This window comes from Schistosoma mansoni, chromosome 2 (assembly GCF_000237925.1).
Source record: "Schistosoma mansoni strain Puerto Rico chromosome 2, complete genome".
In the NCBI taxonomy this organism is placed as follows: domain Eukaryota; kingdom Metazoa; phylum Platyhelminthes; class Trematoda; order Strigeidida; family Schistosomatidae; genus Schistosoma; species Schistosoma mansoni.
The window spans coordinates 12031245-12054713 of record NC_031496.1 but is presented as its reverse complement, the minus strand read 5'-3'; the positions used below and the strand labels follow the sequence as shown (position 1 = coordinate 12054713).

The 23469-nt window shown below is 40.2% G+C and overlaps 1 protein-coding gene across 1 annotated transcript; it reads right to left on the bottom strand.

Annotated features, from left to right (window-relative positions):
* Positions 1–202: 202 nt before the first annotated feature.
* Smp_186650 (putative f-actin capping protein beta subunit) lies at positions 203–10467 on the bottom strand (the record flags this gene model as incomplete). Its single annotated transcript, XM_018795695.1, has 4 exons — positions 203–361; positions 2048–2186; positions 6648–6970; positions 10360–10467. The coding sequence occupies 4 exons, from the start codon at positions 10465–10467 to the stop codon at positions 203–205; spliced, it is 729 nt and encodes a 242-aa protein (XP_018649983.1).
* Positions 10468–23469: the final 13002 nt, after the last annotated feature.

Here is a 23469-nt window from a genome sequence, read left to right as displayed (position 1 = left end):
AACACAGGAGTGCCCATAGGATATACTTCGAGATAAATGGATCTAACTTGAAACAGGTAGACTTAAGATATCACAAGTACGATTGTACTAACGTATTAATTAGATATTTATTAAAAGTACTACTTGTCAAAGTATGGATTCATTAGATAATAAATATCACTTACTTCTACCATACGGCCAATATTAACAATATGTGAAGTAGTTATTGGAACCCTGAGTCTCCCAAAGGAAGTTCACGCTCACTGAATCTTGAAAGACTACCACCAAGATTGAAATAACCTGCAGATTCTCGTTGGGTTTGAAGCCATAGCATAACTGTACTTGTAAGCTTATATAAGGATATTTTAGCAGAAGGCCTTTCCTAAAATAAACACATAAGACAAGAATATATCACTTTAAAAAAATGAAAGTATAGCCAAAAAACATAATTAAAAAGTCATATTTGCAGAAAATTCTGAGATTTCAATTATTTTTTTACTGCTTGGTAAAAATATTTTCTGTTCGACAGTAATACGACCAGTGACCGAGATTCTCATAAAACCAGATCGGATGGTCGATTGATAAAATATACATACACAGGCTGGATCATGTTATGACCACTTCGTAACCAATAATGGAGAACCAGAGTATACCCTAGACAATACTTTGTTTTTAAAACTACAACCACTTAAACATAATGAGTCCAGAGTAGAAATCAATAATGCAGAGGAAATCAAAAGTTGAGTAGTCGGCGAGCTGTGTCTATCAGTTCACGTTCAGTAGCCAGTCACATTTATTTTCACTAGCGACACATCACTATATTTTTAGTAACTGGTTCCACCAGCCCGTTCCTATTTAATAACTACGATATAGTAAATAAACCAGCAAATAATGATTGATTGTGATATTTATTTATTTATTTAAACACATAAATATTGGTACAAGGAAGCACCAGATATATATGCGCATCACAAATCTCATTCGATTTGTGTGAAGGCTGTGATACTGCTCAGGTGCCCAGACTGAAGCAGGTGATTTTCTTAGGGGGCCACACCCGGTGCCTTTGACCTAAAGGTCTAACCCACAAGGCAATGGAGCATCGTAAGGAGATGCAGTCCCATAGTAGCTGGTGACCAACAGTTGGTTCATACGCCACTCGTTCCTTCAGGATACTGGAGCCTATGTGCATCATTGGTTTAGAATCAGGGTTTTCCAACTCCCCTAGGTGGATCCTCCACATCCACCAACCCGGTTAAAGCGCGCTGACATTCGCTTTTCGTCCTCTCACTTTTGTGAACAACACCCCCGCCACGAGAAGGCAGTGAGTAGGACTTCCCTGGCAGAGGCTATTTACGACGCACTAAATAGATGTTATATAAACCATATACAAATATACAGTCTATATACCCCTATATATATACATAGGGAACGAAACACAAGAATTTATTATTGAATTTATTCTTCTCGAGAAATACAGCCATTTTGCGAAACGGGTAGTAAAAGATACGTTTTTATAAGTATATGGAGTAGCGAATATGATATTTGTAGCGGAAATTAAGTGGGTGAAGGATTCGGATCTCACCCGAAAAATCGTAGGTTCAAATCCCGCTGCACCTATTTTGATTTCAGTAATGTGAATAAACCTTACACTAGCAATGTGGTTTAAAGCTGAGTACATAACCCTGTGCTTGGTACATAAGTTACATTATTAGATCAGATATAATGAGACACTTAAGTATTGGATATTTTCAAATTTTGCTTCTTTGTTGAAGTAAATAATGATGAGTCGAAATTATTATTACTCGGTACATAAATCATAACATGGTTATAGGATGTAAATTGTATACTAAGTACTGGTTTATATGGTAGTCTTGTTGGATATTTAGGTGGTACTAGTTGACTCCTTAAACTGAAGTTAGTGATCTATTTTGTTTGCAGGTCATATGACTTAATCACTAATCCACTAGTCCATAATTATGTGAACGTATACCGTAAGAACTAAAGATTAAACTAAGTTAGAAGTATAAGAAAGCTTTAATAGATAAACAGTTACACACCACTAACTTACAACAACATCAATAACATGTATTGAATCCCAACAACCACTAGCCAACTTAGCATTACCAGCTTTCTTTATCAGAATAACCCCAGCGAATCCATGATCCATATCCCATAGGTAAACTGAAGATATCCCTCCCTCATAATACCTAATTTTATAAAATATAAAACATGGTTAAACAACTACTACTAACGAGTAGAAGGGGTATTTCAATAAACTATTAACTAATGAAAACTTGACAGAATAAACATTCCCATGAAAGCACGTAACAAAAGCTTACACTTTCATGTCAATTCAAGTTGGAAAATTCCGAAGATTCGGATATCCTGTGCGGTCGAAAACTGTTTTTTATTCCCAAACTACTCAACAAAAAGTGCCCCGGTACGGCCGAGTGGTGAGAGTTCGCTCTCCCTCTCGAAATGCTTTCACATGGGCCTCGCGTATATAGCCTCTGTCAGGGAAGTCCTACTCACTGCCTTCTCGTGGCCGGGGTGTTGTTTACGAAAGTGAGAGGACAAAAAGCGAATGTCCGGCGCTTTAACCGGGTTGGTGGACATGGAAAGTTCACCTAGGGGAGTTGGAAAACCCTGATTCTAAACCAATGGTGCACGTGGGCTGGCTCCAGTATCCTGAGGGAACAAATGGCCTATGAACCAATCGTTGGTCACCGGCTACCATGGAGCTGCAACTCTCCATGGTGCTCCACTGCCTTGTGGACTAGACCTTTAGGTCAAAGGCTCGGGGTGTAGCCCCCTAAGAAAACCACCTGATTCAGTCTGGGCACCTGAGCAGTATCAAAGCCTTCACACAAATCAAATGAGATTCGTGCGGCGCATATATATCTGGTGCTCTTTTGTACCAATATTTATGTGTTTAATCAAATTAAAATTATTCTACAGCCTTTTGGATGTCATTTCACGCTGCCTCGGGGTGGGCACAACTTACATGGCTGCCTATCTGTTTTTCTAGTTGTTCCTGAAATATATTCTTAGCTTGCCTATCATTAAGTAGGACTCTAAGAGGCTTCCTTGTAGCGTCTTTAACCAAAGGTCTAATCCATAAGGCAGTGGAACAACGTCAGAAGATGCAGTCCCATGGTAGCCGGTGACCAACGATTGATTCATGCGCCATTTGTTCCCTCAGGATCCTGAAGCCTATCTATGTGCACCAATGGTTTGGAACGGGAGTTTTCCAACTTTTTAGGTGGACCATCCGTGTTCACCAAACCGGTTAAAGCGCCGGGCGTTGGCATTTTGTCCTCTCAATTTCGTAAACAACACCCCATTCGCGAGAAGGCAGTGGTCGTATGCACGTGGCCATGTGAGAGCATTTTGAGGAGAGCTGACTCTCCCCACTCTCGGCCGTACCAGGGCATTTGGGGGCATCTCCGCCTATGCTCCGACAGATTGCAGCCCGGATGCAATCAAGGATAAATTTTACCACCAGTTAACTGTTCTTTATCAGAAAGTGCATCCGACAGATATTGTAGTACTAACCGGAGATTCGAACGCTCAGGTCGGGCGTCTAGGTACAGAAGACAGTCGTCTAGGTGGCCGATGGGGACTTGTTGGTCGCAGGACAGATAACGGGGACCGTCTACTGCAACTGTGTTCAGACTACAACCCGTTTCTAGCTAGCACTAATTTCCGGCACAGTCATCGCCGGTGTGCCACCTGGCTTCCTCCCTCTGCATCTCAAGCCTAGACTCAGATTGATCACATCGTGATCAGCTACAGCTGGCGTGGTTGTGCACAAGACTACCGCTCCTTTTGGAGTACCTATCTGGACTCTGATCATGCCCTTGTTTGCGCTAATCTTACCTTACTTTTCAGTGGCCAACAAATCCATCGTCCTAAACGAATTGATGTCAGTAAGTTGATTGCAGCTTCTGTTGAAACTAAGTATCAAACCGAGCTAGCTTCTAGGCTAGCTACCATCCCACCGAAAAGTATAGATGAGTATTGGTTGGAATTGCATGACGCCATGAAAATGGCGAGCAAGGTCGCTTGCGGCTTCGCGAAACGTCCCGCTTATAAGCACTGGGTTTCCTCTGGCTCCTTACAAATCATTGAAGCCCGTCGGTCTACTCCGGGTGACCGTAAGTTCGACCATAAACGACGACTGTTACGTAACGAAATTGGGCGAAGCTTGCGTAAGGACCTAGAAGCCTGGTGGTTGGAGCGTGCTAATGAGATGGAAGCAGCAGCTGCATCTGGTAACTGCCGGAAGCTCTTCCAACTCATCAGAGCCACTGACAGCAAAAAGTTTGGTGTGATTGAAACAATCTGTGAAGATGACGGGATGCTAATCACTAACATCTATCGACGTCTTGGACGATGGGCAGAGTTTTTTGAGGAGCAGTTCAACTGGTCTGCTGCCCCGACAACATCGATCAGACTGTTCTACCCTCAATGACGTATTTCATATATACCCAACGGCTTTTACACGGAGCTTTAATTCCTGACACCGCAACTCGGTAGAAAAACGGAAAGAGGGTTGGTTTATGACGTGGCACTGTGGTATGAAATACAGCTATATAAGACTATCATATGTTGGGGAATCATAACTTTCCGTTTGGGGTCCTAGATAAGATGCAACTTAGTAGCTTGGAACTTTGTCAAACATGAGTCAGGACAGAAGCCAGTGACAATCCCGTTCTAGTTTCCTGTCACAAAAAGTGAAATGAACTTCCTTAAGTGAGAAAAATCCCTTTTAACTATATTTTCAACTAAACTATATCCTTTATCAAATAATACTTCTGCTTATTTAAGCATAGATTGTATGACAATTTCCTCATATGCCTTTACAATACAATTAATTTGTTTAAATAGAGCAATTTGGGCACTCTGGTCACGTCTTATTGACAAATAATGTCAGTCATCTACAACGCAGGACCAGGTACAAAAAAACAATTGGTTCGTAGAAAGAAAAGTATAAAATAATTTAAATCTCACGGTTTAGGGGAAGACAAAGAATGTATACACCTACGCAATTGTGATTGATTCTGAACGTTGTCACCCAGAGTCTCCAACCATTGGTTACGATAGTCACGCCGATCCCAACATAGTAGTCTGCATCTACTGACATGGCTTAGACCAGAAATTAGTGACTTCAACGACTGATGCCACGTTTTGGTTTGGTCACCCCTAACTTCCTCCCACTCGTCTCCAACACTAGTCAGCATTGAGCGACGTGGTAATTGTTGTGACTTTTAGAGTGGCTAATTATCACATGACTTTTCGCCAATCGGAATACGACTTATACAACCTTAATACTGTGCCAAACCAATGACATCTGCCGGTATGAGCAGCCTAGTGTCCTCATTGGTTCTTTTATTTTAAGCTCTGCCAGTTGAGTCCAGAATACCAATGCCAGCTTCCACTATGAAAATCATGTATTTCAAACATGCCTGGTTTATATACAAGCCAAACAGACATAATACCATAAAATAGGAAATAACATCTGTACAAGATCAAGCCAAAAAGTGGCTGTGATTGTGAGATATTGTAATTAATAAACTGAGTATAATTTAAGAATGGTAAATTGTATCATAATAGTCTATAGATCAAAATAAAGCTTATAGTGAGAGAAATATAGATATACATAATCTAGTTACTGAATAGTTATACAATAAGAATATATATATAATATTAGTCCATTAATAGTTCTCAGAAGTTACTCGTAACTTAATCTTCACTAGCATATAACAGTAATCGGTGGTTGAGCATGTGTAATACATAGCCCAACCACCTCAGTTGATGAAGATTCACAACCACATCAACTGATTTACAATCAGTCCCTAATACTCTGCGTCTAACCTCACCATTAATTACACGGTGATCCCAGAAGATCCGAGCAATATTTTTAAGGCATCTGTCACCAAATACTAGTAACTTACGAGTCACTTCCACTCTTAATGGCCAGGTTTCGCAGTCGTAAAATATAGCAGAACGAACTGCTGCGCAGTATACTCGTCCCTTAATTGATAGACGGATATCTCGTCTTCGCCATAGGTGACGTAAGTTGGCAAATGCCAAACGAGCTTTTTGAATCCGTGCTGAGATTTCGTTAGACCTCGACCCATTAGGGTTGATCAGACTTCCAAGACACGTGAAGTTGACGACGCTAAGTATCAAAAAATATCAATGGTATAAAATGATGGAGATATGCACATAAGGTAGATACTTCTGATCAAGCCAAGCCGGATGGTTTATATTGTGGAGCTTTCGTTGTCAACTACGCAAAAACATCAGCACTCACCTCTTTTCACGTAAAGTAACCCCTGATGACATCCAGAAAGGAAAGGTAGGGGACTATTCATGATTCTCAAGAAATTCGCCGTGACAAATCATGTGGTTTCAATTTTCATGATATTTTTGCAGTATTCAGTAAATTCATGTTTATTCTGTCACAACTCGGTAGCTAATTATTCATCCTAGAGCTACAGATTTCACGCAACGATTAGCAATGCTATCTATATGCTTAAACCAAAACAGAGTAGAGTCCGAACAGCATTTTAGCAATTCTCCTCAAGTGTCTAACATAAGCGGCCGTACATGGTCTGTACGTTAGTGGATATATCTAGTTCACCAATAAAGAGACTACTCACATTTCTCTGTATTGATCAAAAGCTGTATTAATTTCTATTTCTCGTTTACGAAGACTTTCACTTGGCATAGCTCCATCTTCTAGTGGTGGGTCGTAGGTATTTGACCAAGGTGATCGATAAGAATCACCATCTCTGTTATAATCGCATAATAAATAATCACGATCAGCATGGACATCTCTCGCGATCTTTAAAGGTTGATCCACTGAGCTTAAAATATCTTCACAGTGTTCTGGTTTAAGCGAGATTACATCCACCAAAGTATGATTGATTTTTTGAGGCGGTAGACGTCGCATCAAATCCATGACAGAAGTAAGAGGATTGGCCTGGAATAAAATTATTGAGACGGGTAAAAACTATTTGGAGGGAATGAGAATAATCAAATAAACAACAAAAACCAAGAAATGTTATGAATAGCTTTGGATATGAATAGATTGCAGACTCCATATGTGTCAAATCAACAAAAAGAAATTGATAAATACATGCTGTTAGTTAGAAACAAAAAGTTCACTGTCGACTGGTTTGGAAATACTTGTGAAGCAGCGAAAGCACACTGGACTATACCTTAGTGCTAAGAATGTTTTTGACTTAATAATAGAAGCTTGATTTGGTTTTGTCAAACAGCATCACCTTTGGCATGGGAGAGACGTCTACCTGTTAACTGGAAAGTGAGTATATTGTGCAGAAGTTCGTTTTATTTCAATTTACAGCAATAGAACATGGAAACTAGAAGTAGATAAACTTCGTAAATCACCAGTATTTGACAAAAGATTTCTTCGGGGCGTTAATTACATGTGTTAGGACTACAGAATAAGCAATGTTGAAGTTAGACAAAGGACTCAGCACGATTGTCTAGTTCCACGTTGTTACACTTTACATTCCAATAATTAAAGAAAACCTACAGGATTAGTATCAAGAAGGCTGAAGTAACACTCATGACAGTGATAACACAACACAGAGAGTATAAGTCAAAGGAAACGAAAATGTATTAATTCTATAGTCTAAACGGTCCTTCTATGGTTAACGAAAATTGATTTTTTTTATTAGGTGTAGACAAGGATAACCAACCATTGAGACCGGTACACGGACTAAGTTTACCTCATACTCTAATGAGTATCCAGATTAGTCTAGTTAACGATGCCTCATTCTTGAAAACATCCAAAATCACAATAAACGATTAAAATGAATAGCCTTGATTTTATTTTGTAACATATATATTGATTTTGCGGAGGACCGCAAAGTTTGTTCCCAATCTCCTATTTGAGATACAGAACCGTACTTTCTGTCGATGAATAAAATCTTGAGAAGTTAAATGGAGTTTTATGTAAACCACAGTTTATGACAAAACTAAATAAAAATGGATAGAAGGAACCCTTAACGAATACCACTTAATAATGCCAGTTTAATTTACACTTTGTCATAAGTTCTGACTAAACTGTTCAAGTGAAGAGCCTTCAGGTCTACATACTTTCTGGGTAAAACTTTCAATAACACGTTGGCACAGAGTCCATCAAACGCACACCCATGAACAAGAAGCACGACCAAAGTTAAACGTAATCGAAGATAACATTTAACACTAAGTAAATGATACCAACAAAGAAAAGCGGTCGAATAACCAAATACATAATCCAGTTTAAGCAAAATCACTTTACTGACCAGTGGGAAAGTAGTACAGCTAAATATGGTCGTTTACTGCAAAATTCAAACACAACCATCATCAACCAGTTGCTTGGAGTCATTTCTCAGATCCTAACATCATCATTCATGACAAATTAAAGTTATATGACTACTTGGTATTGCTTATTTCTTCGGTGGGACTATAATTTACGAATGATCCTTGATCCATGCTAGACTGACCTTGAAAGTGTTCACCTAGTAACTAGGACCATATGAGGGTTATAAACCAAATTTAGAGTTGAACTTCCACCAGGTCTGATGTTTGACGAAATCTCAGCACGGATACAGAAGGCTCGTTTAGCTTTCGCCAACTTGCGTCATTTATGGCGTAGGCGAGATATCCCTCTAGCAACTAAAGGACGGGTTTACTGCGCAACATTTCGTTCCCTCCTACTTTATGACAGTGAAACATGGTCGGTAAGAGTAGAGGATATTCGTAGGCCACTAGTATTTGATCATAGGTGTCTCCGAAGCATTGCACATATATCCTGGGACCACCGAGTAAGCAACGTAGTTGTTAGGAAATGGGTACTAGGTAAGGATGGCAAATCGACTGATGAAGTGGTGAAACTTCATCAGTTGAGATGGCTGGGACACGTGTTACGTATGCCCAACCACCGACTGCCCCGACGTGCAATGTTTTATGGTGTAGGAGTAGGTTGGAAGAAAGCTAGGGGCGGCCAAACCAAAACGTGGCACAAATCCATGAAGTCACTGACAAGTGGACTGAGCTATGTTGGTGGGTGTAGACTGCCTGGTTAGGATCCGCGAGATGATAGCAACCGATGGTTAGAGACCTTGAATGACATGGCTCAAAATCGTTTGCAATGGCGAACGTGCATCTACTCATTGTGTTCTCCCAAATTTTAATCTTGTGAATTTTTCATGTCCCTATCCTTTTTCTCTTTCCAAATTTATTTCTCTGGATTATACTCCTTGAATAAAATCTTCAAACCCTAATCTTCCGGATAACTGCTTATACTCATACTACCTCTACCACTATGGGATTTGAATCGACAACTGCATCTCTGTGCTAATGTGGTATGGCAACTCGAACTGATGTACACACGTACGAGGTTCTACATTGTGACTGACTTTCATCATGAACTGACATCAGCTAAAACGCCAAGATCCTATTCGGCTAAACAGAAAAAGAATTTCGCGCCAAAATCCAAGACCTACTGTCTCATACCTGATTGGTTGATCCGTAAATTATAGTCTCACCATTTCTTCTCGCTATTAGTCTATAAAAGCCATAAAGTGTTGGTCAATCTTTTTCCTCCCCATATCAATCAAAATGCATAAGAATCAAACTCATGAGTACTAGACAGAGCTTTGTTTTTGTCCCAGATAAATCAACTAGATGCCTACCCATCCCCAGACCCTTGAAAACCGCCATACATACTCAAGAATAAATTTATCATAATTGTTAACCTTAAAGCTTTAGACGGTCTCTAAGTTAGAATAGACTGATCGATTTTTTTCTATGGGCTTAGCTAACTACTGTTTCCTACTGCATAAAAACGGTGAGACTACAATTTATGTACAACCTTTGAGCGACGCTAAAGATGTCTTGGGAATATTCACCTGCTGACTAGGGCTAAATGAGGGCTTTAAACTTGTGTAAAGGAAAGGGATTGTAATTTACAGTTGATGGCTAGGAATAAGGATAAATGTAGGGTTTCTATCACAAACTGACACCAATCAAAATGCCAAGACGCTACTTAGCAAAATAGATAAAGGATTTCACGCCGAAATCTAAGATCTGTCATCGCAAATATGATTAGTTCATCCGTAATATATAGTCTCGCCAAGATTACGGTCAACCCAATGCATAACTTGAGTCTCAATCCCACTAAACCTGCTTTCGTTCCCTCAACTCCATTACATCGGGAGTTATTTCTTAAAAACAACAGTCGATTCGCGGTCTCTTGGCTCTGTTGCCATTTTAAACTGAGAAGAATTACTGTAATATTGTCTAGCAACTAGAACTATGTGAATTTAGACGCTAGACATGATAACCGCAAAACCAGCTCACCATATCCATCGCTGTTGCGCAAACTTCGGAATAAGCGCCTCCACTTCCCATTCCCAAGGCGGGAGTGGAACAAGTGGTCTTCAACGAGAAATGGAGGTTTTGGTGCATAGTAGCGGTATATTTTTGATTCACCCAAGTGATTACTTCAGTAGATTTAAAGAGGACAATGGCACTTTTCCTCGCTCAGTAAATGTTGTTGTTTTCACTCGTTACACTTCCATTGAATTAATTCAATTAAAGTATCAGCTGGGAGTGTCATCTGTGTTTCTAGAGTACTTTATCGTCAATAATTTTGAGTGCTTTGTATCTATCGTAAATGTTAGCACTTTGAGTTGTAACAGTTTTCTGCCTTTTGTTTTTATCAGCGGTCTGTTTGAAAGTCTGGGATACTTGTATCTGCCATTTAAATATTTCAACAAGCAATCTTTTTTATTTTGTTTTAACACCTCATTATGTACATTAACCACATAACCCATACAGCCGCGTTTATGAAAAGCTTACGACCTTTCGCTGCACAAGTTACAAAAATGTACAATAATAGACATCGTGGTGATTGACAATATTCATTGAAAAGAATGAACATTAGTCGTATGTCGATTCACGAGCTGCCGAATTCTAACTGTCGTTCACTAATTAACAAGGTGGGCTATCTTTAATTCCTACCAAGTCAAAACATGTATCATAATTGTGTTGTCATCACAATTCAAGAATCTTGGTTGACTGATTTACAGGACGATTGCTTAGTATCACTACATGACCTTAATATCTATCGTCAGGATCGACCAAGTGACAAAAAGAGGTGTACGGTGGTGTAGCCATGTTCGTAGAAGAGAACTGGTGTCGATCTACTTTCGGATGTTTCAAGTTTTTAAATAATTTTATCGATTGTCTAACTTTATGATGCCGTCCCAAACACCTGAATAAGTACAAATATGTTTATCTTACCACCATCTACGGGGCTCCAGACTGTAAATCATCTGCGCAAGCTGTTTTCGCTGATGAGTTCACTGAATTCGCTGTTACTTCCTTCAGTGGTTCACTCTCAATTGTATGTGATTTCAATTCAGGTGACCTTAGCTTCCCTGCATCACTAAGTCACCGTAATATAGTAGATTTTCCCACTCGTTTGGATGCTCGTCTAGACTTCGTTCAATCAGTATCAGTTTGCCTACAAATGCAAGAGAAGCACCTTAGATGCTGCTATTGTTCTGCATCATAATATAGTGTTCAGGGTAAGAAGTATTTTCCATGCTCTTTTCTAGACGATACTTCTGTTTTTGGTTATATTCCAAGACAACTTTTACTTAACAAGCTTATAACGTCATCACTGACAGCTGGCTAAGTTACTACCTCTCTTGAAGAAAACAGTATACTGTTTTTGGAAGAGAGTTTTCAACGTCTCTACTGTCTCATGAAGGTGTACCACAAATAGCTGTTCTTTTCTCTTTTTTTCGCATGATCTGCCATCCTCCACAGAAAGCACTTTTGTGAAATGTGCGGATGATCTCACTGTATGTATGCCGATTTCTACCTCTTTACATCCAATAAGAATGAGTTTTTGTCTCGTATTGACTGTTGATCTGTTGTTAATGGTTTCATACTCAAGCCGTCTAAATGTCAAACTGTTAAATTTCGCCTGAGACCTGAACGGCACCTAAACATCACTCGGGGATCCCATTATGCATGCGCCATTGGGGACTCATTGATAAATATCGTGTCGTCTTGGTGTTACCTTTTCCTCTGGTCTCTCTTGGTCCTCTCATGTTTTAATGTTATCGAAAAAGGTTTTCCGTCTGAATTACTACATAAATAGGGTTCATGCTTTTGGGATTACTCGACATTTACTCTTACAATTTGTCACTTCTTGAATATTACCTATTATTCTTTATTGTTCTTCATTATTCTTTCCCGGGTTTTTGAGAAAAATCTTTGCTGTATTGTAGAGAGTGCTGAGGGTAGTTATCAAGGTGTGTGGTGAATCTTTTGAGGTCATCAATAATATGGTTATGGATAGACATCAAAAGTCTTGCAAACTCCTCGCAAGTGTTATATTATCAGATACTAATCATCCAATTCATTCGTATCTTACTCCTTATATTTCTTCTGGTAGAAGGAGACGTCAATACACTGAAATCCATGCACGCAAGCAACGACATAAAAAATTCTTTAATACCCTACCTAGCAACTATACTCTGTAGAGAACAGGTTGTCATAGTTGACCTGATCAATAACCCGTATTCCTAGCACGCCTCAAATTGAAAAGTCGAACAGATTCAAATGTTTTTTTCACTTTTTTCTTTCTTGCTTGATCTGTTTTTTTGTTTTTGTAAAAGAAACTTGTTGAAATACCTGGTGCTGAGAGTTCTATGTTGTGCCAAAACATAATATTGAATAAAGCCACTAATAATAATTAATTTCCTTTGTCTCTAAGTGTTATTGTATCTCGGTTTTTAGACCTCTGTTTGATGGCTGGACAGTGCAAGAAAAGCAATTCCCAACGCCCAGATTGTTGATACTCTGTTTGAGACGGCATGCAGTGCGACAAGTACAAGGAATGGTGTCATGACGTTTGCACGAGTCTAACACCTGCGGCTTTCAAATGGCTTAGAAAAAATGGTTGCGTGTGTTTTTGCCAGCAATGCTGCTTGGATGCGGACAGCTTGCTAATCGAGGCCATTTCAATCGTAAATGCTTCTAAAAAAATTTGTTGGCAAATGGGACCGGGACACATCGGGCAGTAATCGCTCTGTCGAAACAAAAATTGATGTGAAGCCACCTCAAATAAGCTCGGTGACGGCTGACTCACGTTGATCAAAGGAGGAAAGACCGACGTCCAAGAAGTCTGTCGTAAATAGAAACTCAAGAAGGGAAGTTTCCTCTGTCTTCTCTAAATGGTAGTCGGCCGTAAACGCCGCAGAATCCCAATCGCAAGGCTAGATCCGTTTTCAACAGGAAACACAATCAGGCTGCCAAAGTCATCGACAGCCTTTCGGAATCCCACAGTGTGCTTAACGCGACTGTGGTTGCTGCTCCAACAGATGGGTACATGTTGAGAACAACAAACGACCTGACGCTGTTAAAAAAAGTCAATTCCCCTCAGAAGTAGCCGAGAAATTAAAGACTGATCCTTCATAGAATCAAGGATAGTGAAAGCTCAGAACCTAAAACTCGTATAGAGAATGACATTGAGTTGATGAAACAGCTACCGAACAAGCTCATGCCTTAGAATATCTCCGTAGTCATCTTGCTAAAGGTGTGTAGAATGGGTAGCTAATCTGATTTGAAACAGAGACAAACCGGGTTGCATAAAGTAGTATTTAAATTTCTCACTGAACGGGAATTAATACTACAGAATGGACATAAACCCGAAAGGGTCTGCAGGTTTTGTTCGTAGGGACCGCTAACAGACCGTGTGAAAACAGGAGAAGCCGAAATAGAAGTCAAACTTAGATTAGATGCTTGTGAAAAGGACCTAAATATCGTAAATTTTCGGGCTGTGAGGCTTCGATAGGGAACGCTGCCGAAGCCACTTTGGGTGAAGTAAGATTTGTCACACAAATGCCCAAAGCTTGCTGAATAAGCGATAGGAACTATCTGTACATACTGACTCTTCCAAGAGGGATGTAATCTCAGTCACAGAAACTTGGCTGACGCGGCCAATGGACAGTATGGATCTTGATTTTAAAGATTTTACATCAGTAAGATCCGACAGAATCCAGAAACGGGAGGGTGGAGGAATAGCTCTATTCATCAGGAACATTATCCAATTTGCCATTATCGACAGTGTATCCTATGCCTGTGGGTACAGCTTTGGGGCTAATGTTATTTCTCTTGTACCATCCTCGTGTTCTATCAACACCGGTCCTGATATGTGCTGTTGATGCCGAGATATGGAGAGCGATAAAATGTAAATGTGATAGCTTAGGATTTCAAAATGACCTGGAGAAATTATCTGAATAGTCTCAAACTTGGCAGTTGCCAATAAATACTTCCAAGTGCATTGTGATACATATTGGTCATCAAGGTACAGATGCATACACAATGAATAACATTGAGCTACCTGTTGTCCAGTCACACAACGACTTGAGAGTCATCGTCATCCAAGACTTATAAACTACTGCACACTGCCGTGCAATAGATGCCAAGAGGTTTAGAACCCTATGGTCAGTACGTAGATCTCTTAGCTACGTCGACGCTAAAACTTTTTTGACTTTGTGTACAGTATTCGTGCGTACTGCATACAAGCGGCTAGTCCCTGCTCAAAGAAATACAGTGAGCTTTGCGGAAAGGTTCAGAGAACTGCAACTAAGCTGATTCCCGGAGTAGCGAAGCTCCCGTATGATGCTCGACTGGCTAAACTAAACCAACTCACATTGTCATATTGAAGAACTAGAGGTGACATTAATACAGTTTTAAAATTGCTCGGTCATAGATTTGCACCTGATATACTCCCATTTTTTGTCTTTCAAAACAGATATAATCCTATTTTCTTTCTTCACGTGATGAACGAAGATCATATTACGCGTTAAATGAATGAAATAAGGGTTTATGATCGGTCACTATTGTAAACTCACGTCCCTGTAATGGGAAACTGAGATATTTTACCGCCCAAAACGCACTAGTAATTTACGCCCGAAGATGCTATAGCCTGTTTGAGCTGATGTAAAACACCTGGAAAAAAACTACGGTGTGGTGGTGCAGTTGACTCATTGTTGTGGTTCTGCTCCTATGCGCTTTTGTGAAGCATCGGTACACAAAATTAGGTGGATCGTAGGGTCAGAATTTAAACGTGTCAACATGGACTTTGCGTTTCTAAAAGCTGCTTTTGCATCAAGTAGCAAACTTAAAACGTCCTTTTTGAACAAGTCTGCGGAAATGGGTTAGAGGTTATGATGTTGTTGTACATTTGGGCAAGAAGCAGCTGTAAAAATTACGCATTCTGAGAAATCATCGCAGTGATTTTAGTCAATTGTGTTTTGGATAGTTAATAATTACTTTGATCTTTCCTTGAGTGGGCTTGATACCACGCTAGTCAGTTCAGTGTCCCAGAAATTAGAAAGCAGTATTGTGGAGTAAACACCTTGAACGATTAACTACAACCCCATAACTTTTGAAGCCGTCTAAAAAAGGCGTAAATGCCCTACATGTTCTTCTGTGGAAAACCGCTGCAATTTTCAGATTATCCAGGGGCAGACTACATGATTTGGCACATATCAAGGAACCCGTGTAAGTTATTTGGTGTCTCATGTTGTATGATGTGCGTTCGTGTTGGTAGTCAGCTTCTGTAATGCTATCGCACTCTGCCAAACATCACTGAGAACTTTATTTGTCGGTTTTAACACATGAATACTGTAAATTTCACAACCGGCGGTAGTACCACTCACCTGCAGGCAAGCATGCCTGTCTACCAGCTTTTTTTCATTCATGTCAACCAGTAAGTTATAAGCACTAAGAATATCAGCTCCATGAATTTATTGTTTTACATGTGCGACCATGAAAATCCATGAAAAATGCCGACGAAGTCCAAAGTCTAATGTCAGTGACTATTCTCGGTATGTCTGAAAAACAGTTTCGTTAGCAGTCTGTGATAATTTAGTGAAGGAGAACGCAGGTGAGGACAATCAATTATATTTAGCACAAAACTACAGTTTCTTGATAAAATACAAGAACCATAATTTAATACTTTATTTGCAAAATGTTCATTAATTGTCTCAGACTTCATTGTTCCTTCATTTCCAAACTTATCATTCTTTGTTTTCGTTCTCTTTCCTTTGATCTTCTTAACCTCCTGTCTCCAGGCATATCACTTTCGTTTGATGATACATACTACTTATATCGATCGACACCAGTAGCACACGCCACACTCGTCCCTCCTTTAAAGCGGCCGTTCTTGCGGTAGTTCTGCTTTCCGTGTCACTTTCTTCTTTCTTGAAGCCTATGCCACACTCTCCGTCGAAATGTCGGGCCTGCGGTGCGTTGACCTTCATATCTTTGTTGACCATCCGTGCCGTCAAAATTCAACACCTGCACTCCAGCTACTTGCTGAGCAATGTACATCTGATGTCTGCACAACAGCCGTACTTCCCACAGCTCCTCTTTGTCGATAGCACCCGCTGCAACCAAAGCCGCCCTTCCAGAACGCTTCATTAGACGTCACCTCCCTGCACCAGACCACTCCAACTGTCTACATCATTAGCGCATACTACAAGCTGTTTTCATAGTCCTTCTGACCGCTGTCCTCTTTGGTGCTCTTCGTGCCTCGCACTCATGATGCTCTTAAAACCATCTCTGCAGTTGACTGGCGTTTACATGCTTCTGCTTGTCTTATCTCCGGGCCGTGTAAACCGAGCCACGTCTCTCCTTGATAATGTACGGTCCTTCCCACATCGGGACCAACTTTCCTGCCCCTGGTTCCTTTGCTATGTTACTGTGGTGTTTAAATAAATCAATGACTTCCTTGTATTGATGACTGTTGTAATTTTGAATTCCAAATACAATACATTCGTTCGGGCTCATCTGATACTTCTTGATTAAATTGCGTTATTCCTGGGATTACTAGTTTATGCTACAATTCAAATACTTCTAATTATTATTATTATTATTATTATTATTATTATTATTCACAAACACCTTATGGGTACATAAGTGCTGTGAAGAAACCATTTCGGGTTTCTTCAAAAATGCAATAATACACAATTTTCAATAATGTTAACAGTACATATGCCATTTTTGAGAAAGGAAGGAAAAGGAAAATAAAATATTAATAATAGAATAGTAATAATAAATGAGGTTATCATATTGGCGTCGCGATTGAGCCTGTAATGGAACGGTTGGATATAAATTCAAGTTTTAATGCTTGTGAGGAGTACATGGAGAGGTTTGAAATCTGGGCTATGACCAAGGAAGACGATGAGGATTTTAATATTGTGGCCCATTTCCTTACATTCATCGGGAAAGAAGCATACAGTCTTATAAAGATTTTGGCACTTCCAGACAAACCGATTTCACTCCCCTATACAACTCTTAAGCAACTACTGTTGGATCATGTAAAGTATACAAATTCCGAATGCGGTAAGAGAGAAAAATCCGATAAAATGACTCGCCAGAACTTCAGGAATTCCACTTCTTTAATAAGTCGTCGCAGTTCGATGCGTAATCAAAGTTATTCAGATAATACTTCATTGAGCTGTGAAACAGTCCATGATGATGAGCACAAGTTTAGTAAATGCTTGTTCTGCGGCAAGTTTCACCCATGTAATTCACGTATATTTCGTAATTCTAAATGCTTTAAATGTGGTATAACTGGACATACTCAGTCAGTTTGTAATACCATGGTTCATTTCGCTGAAAGTAATGCTAAAATGGATGCTTCTAATGATCAGTTATCTTTATCTAGAAGTGGTATAACGTTATATAACAGTCCAGAGTTGAATGAAACCCAGAGTCATTGGGAGACGAAAATTCCAAACCAACCAACTTATCAGATTTCTCATGTTATTGTACCAAATATGGTTTGTCATAATGATTCACATACTTCTGATGAAATTTCTTACAACTCTGAGAATAAAATGTTGAATGAGTCGAATCATGATCAAAAACCGGATTCACTTTTAGTAGATGCTGATTTTTCTAATGATCCATTATTCTCTAATGAAACTCTTATTCAATCTGAGGAAAATATTTCAGAGAAATCGGATTCTGATATTATATCAAGTGTCAGTGGTCCTCACAATCAATTTATCTCTAATGATATTCCTAATGAATGTGACAAATATGTTCCTAATGAGTCGAATTCTAGTCATATTTCTGATGTTCTTGTATCAGATGTTGCATATTCTCACGAACAATGTGTTTCGAGTAGAATCCGTAGTCAGTGGTACGATGAATCAGATGGGATAGCGAAAGTTCCCGAAGCAACCAGAGAACGAGTTTGCCCAGAAGTGAAGTTTGCACAGACAGAGAATCCAAATCAAGTCCGAGATTATCCTAATGAATATGAGGCAGATGAATGTTTTCTATTCGATTGTTTCGCAGGTAAATCAAGCCTAGTTGAATCACATGTGTTAATTACATATATCAATGCATATCCATCTGTATATTCTAATATGAATAACAAAAAGAATATGTATCATAATTTTTATTCAAGTCAAAGTCACATGATGGAATACCTCAAATTATATATCAGTGTTTATCCCCAAATACTCACATACGGTAGTCGATGCGTGAGATTTGAGAAGATAATGCAAATTGGGAGCGTCATATTGGCTAAAATATTGCGACGTAAGGACCCAACATTATTTCGTGGGGGAGGATATTGGGAAGTCTATGATGCAAATTCTAAATATCAACGGTTTCACTACAAAACCGACATGGTGATCGTATACAATTCCAGAATCCAGGTGAGTCTGTTCCAATTTCGGTTGTTAATTCTAATACTTACGAGTGCATTCTAGATAATACAGAGTCTACATCCAATACACCGTCGGACAGATGTAAGATGAACTTAAGAAGAAGACGAGCAATCGATTACAGACACTTACACTCCAATTCGAGCTGTGGCGGTTGTGGTGTTTAAATAAATCAATGACTTCTTTGTGTTGATGACTGTTGTAATTTTGAATTCCAAATACAATACATTCGTTCGGGCTCATCTGATACTTCTTGATTAAATTGCGTTATTCCTGGGATTACTAGTTTATACTACAATTCAAATACTTCTGATTATCATAGTTACCTTTCTGTTCTCTACACTTTACCAGGTCCCTCACTGCAAAAGGCCTCCACTTTCTCCTCTGCTGTTCCGCCTTCTTTTTGTCTGCTATTTGTTTCTTTTCCACGCTCTTTATTGCCTCCCTCCTCTCTTTTCTTAACCTTGTTGTCGTACACTTCTATTTTTGTGGCTGGGTCCTATGCATTGGACGTTTGGTCTGCAATGGGTGCGGCGTCTACCCACAGTGTAGCATGTTCCGTCATCACTAGCAGGTATTGGTTACCGCTGGCCGTCTGTTGGAACGGTCCCATCACATCCAGCGACCATGGATCGCCTGCTGATGTCACTGGGATTGACTGCAATGGCGATTGCGTGTATCGATCGCTCTTCATTACTTGGCTCTGCTGGCAAGTTAACACGTATTGGGTCACGTCGTCTCTCATGCCTGGCCAGTATGCACTTTGTCGTAGTAAATCCGTCATTCTTGCGATGCCTGTATGCACTACCTAGTGACACTCATGTATCATCTTACGCCACCAGTCTTTCGGAAACAAAAACACCCAATTTTCGTCATCGTCCTGCCAGACCACGGCTCCATATGTATTCATTCTGTCTTTCCTTTTGCAACATTATTGCCTCTTTGTCCGTTGCTCATTTGTCGACATCTTCACCCTTTTTTATCACTCTGATTACCTCTCGAAGTTAAGGGTTAGCTTTCTGCTGCCGGACGAGTTCTAGTGGGTCTCCCTCTAAACTATTCACTGCGTATGCTGTCAATGAAAACTCGGCTTCCACGTCTGGTTTTCATAGGTGGTCCGCCATTACGTTTTCCTTTCCTGGAACAAGGCCGATATCAAAGTCCTACTCCTGCAGACGTATCATCCATCGCGCCAATATCCCATGGGAGTCTCTTGCTATTTTTACCCACTGCAGGGGTTTATGGTCAGTCTCGATGTGAAATCGTCTACCTTAAAAATACAGTCTCAATTTTTCTGCTGCCCACGCAATTGTTAAACACTTTTTCGATCGTTGAATAATTTTGTTCAGCAGGCGTAAAAAAACGACTCTCGTATTTCACCACTCTACCAGACTTACTCAAAACGGCACTTATACCATGATCACTTGCGTCTGTGGCCACTGTAAAAGGTTTCTCGGGTCCAGGCAGTCTGACCGCAAATCCAGCACTGTAAACACCGTAGCATTCTGCAGCCGATCTAATGCTTCCACTACTGCTGGCATCGCACAAAGTTTCGGTTCTGTTAAATTATTCAGTCCTTTAAAATCGATACAAAATCCATAATTTCCGTTTGGTTTCTTTGCCAAGAGCAACGGTGAGCTATACGGGCTGTCCGATTCTTCAATTATAACTTCTTTTGATGTCTCCTGGACTTCTCGACTTACCTCAGCCTCTAAATGCTCGGGGATATGACGTGTTGCTAATATACCTACTTCATCGTTCTTTATCGGGAATTTGTGCTTTACTTTGTCACAAAATTCGTACGGCTTTCGGTCCCCAGTGGATAGTTTCGCATACTTTGTACACAACTCGTCAGTGTTTGGCTTCTTAGTCGAAACGGCTGTTGCCACTCCTATCTCAGCCACTTCACTACTTTCATGTATTGGGAACGAACCGTACTTTGTGACCACTTTATCACTTTTTAAGTCAACAATTACTTTTACTTCTCTTAGGAAATCTGCTCCTATTATCGGTCTCTATAAGCTTGCGATTACTACGAAGGGGAAATTCGTCTGAGCACCACTCACTTTTAAAATACGATTAGACACACCCAACACCTTCAACACGTGCCCTACTGTGGCGTGAACTGCTAATGTACACGGCTCGAGTCCCCTACATTGCTATTTGCTTGTCAACGATAATATTACCGTTGTATCGATCAAACAAATTAAACCTTCCTCATTTATGTTCACTCTTGTGTTGACTGACCCTCTATTTACTAGTGAGACAACCCACAGACTCCTAGGGTAGAAAGAAAATGAGTTATAACGTCTAAAATATCTCCATTTCCGTCTTGTTGAACAGTTTCTTTTCCAATGTCCTGTCTCTCCACAAGCGTAGCACCTATTATTCCTTTCATGATGCATTCATAATGCCTCAATCTCATGCGGCAGCTCCTCAATCTTCTCGACACTGTTTATCTCCTGATCTCCGCACCCGACCAGAGCTACTGTTCGGGTCATCAAGTGTTGCATCACCTTCGCCAGTTCACTGATATCCATAGATTGTGCGTCTTTTACTAGTTTCTAATGCTGGGAAACGCTGGCAGGTACGCTTTCGATAATCTGCGACGCCAACGACCGTATCTCTGGCTCCTCATCCAGATTTGGCAGCGCATGGTGAAACGACCTGTTAAGCTCCATAGCCAACACCAGTGGGTTACCATCGACCGGCAACTTCGAAGGCCGGAACTTCTGCAGTGCTTCTTCTCTTTCCACTGGGCTGTTGAACTCTGCGGTCAGCCTCTATGTGACTGCTTTTCATGTCGTCTTCCCGCCAGAATCATCCAAGCTGTCATATAGAATCTTCCCCTGCCCGTCGTCAGCGTACCCAGCACCACCATCTCCGCCTTAGGCTATCTCACTCCTACCAGCTCCACCACGGTCTTCGGTGAGCTCATCACATCTCCGTCCTCAAATTCACTCGGCCATGGAATCTTCATCCTTAGTGGAGGCAGTGACACCAAATGTGGCGAGGGAGGACACAGGTGAGGACAATCAATTATATTTAGCACAAAACTACAGAGTTTCTTGATAAAATAGAAGAACCATACTTTAATACTTTATTTGCAAAATGTTCATTAATTGTCTCAGACTTCATTGTTCCTTCAATTCCACACCAATTGATTTTCACTCCCGTCCTTCCTTCCTCGACCTTCTCAGTCTTCGGCTGCCAGACATTCTACTCCTTACTAACGTTATATACTACTCATATCGACATAATTAGTAACACTGTGTTGCGTAAGGTATTTCTCCGTCGTGATAATGCTAGCTGGATTGTGTTGGTCTCTGCTCCTGAGTCGACTATGTAGTCCGGGCCAGAAGTATTATTCTTAACATACATCCGAAAAGGGTCACCTCCATTGCTCTCTGGCCGGCTCGTCTCCCTGGTTCACACCGATGTGTGACGTAAATTTATACTGTCCTGTGCGTTGCCGAGCTTTAGTGTTGTACTTTCAATGGTACCAACAGGCTTCCGGGGTTGGGTAAGTAGACTTAGAATGATGTTTTGAAAACTGGTTATCTCCAAAGAATGATATGACTTACTCCACATGAACAGTGGATAAAAATGCTTGTAATGATGCAACTTTATTAAACATATTATCTAACTGCTGTTGAAATATCATGTCACTGGAACCCGCTCTATCAGCAGCGTGCACTGTGTTTACACTGCTTCAATCAGGGTAGACTTTCATCATCTTATCCGCCATATCTGACAGATCCTCCAGAATGATTCATTTTCCTGACACGCCGAGAATCTGTCTTACTTTATAGGGTGACCATTGTAGCCACAATATGACTTCATGTAACTTATATGCGCCTACTAATCGCCACAAATACCTTAAAAGTTGTAACGTTTTTCTATCTCCCGAATAGCATGCTTTTAATAATTGTTGTAGTTTTTTCGTCATACGTTGATGTGCTTAGGACGACTGCTGTTTTGCGTTTATTGTATGGGTCTTGCTCGGCACTTGATCTACAAAGTCCCCGACTTCTGCCACGATTTCAATCGAGAGTACACCTACTACATGCGCGTGTTTAGTTGTTTGTTACTAAGTTCCTCGAGCAAACCAATTTCTTGGGTTGTTCACCCCATAAACTGGACGTCTGAGCACTGAAATGTCATTACCCTTGTTATTAGGGTGAAAATATGTGAGGCAGTTCAGAGGAAGCTTCTGTAGAAGGACTCTCAGTGTCATTAGGATCTTTAAGAGAATACATTCAGCAAAAAACTCCACAGGCCTGGCGTCATTATTAGCATAACGAGCAAAACAGACATAAGTCCTCACCAGACAACTGTGGTTGTCCAACTATTTCAATTTCAAAATAATGAAAATTTATTACAAAAAATCAGTTTGTTAACATGAAAATACAAATTACACACGAAGAAAAATATGCAGAGAGTTACTTAAAATGTTGGGAGTGTACGTCCTTGAGTTTCTTTTTGGTCTTGTAATCCACAGCTATAAGATTTCCGTAGTTCCAGCTATGATTGCTATAATCCAAGATGTGTATCCAGAATAATTGCGTGATGAAAATACCAATGCGACCTGCAAACACAGGCAGAAGATATATCAGAGTCCTGTTATCGTGACCGCGGGTAATTGAGAACAAGTACTATACGTGTGCAGCAGTGAGTTTTCGAACGGTAGCCGATGTGTCAT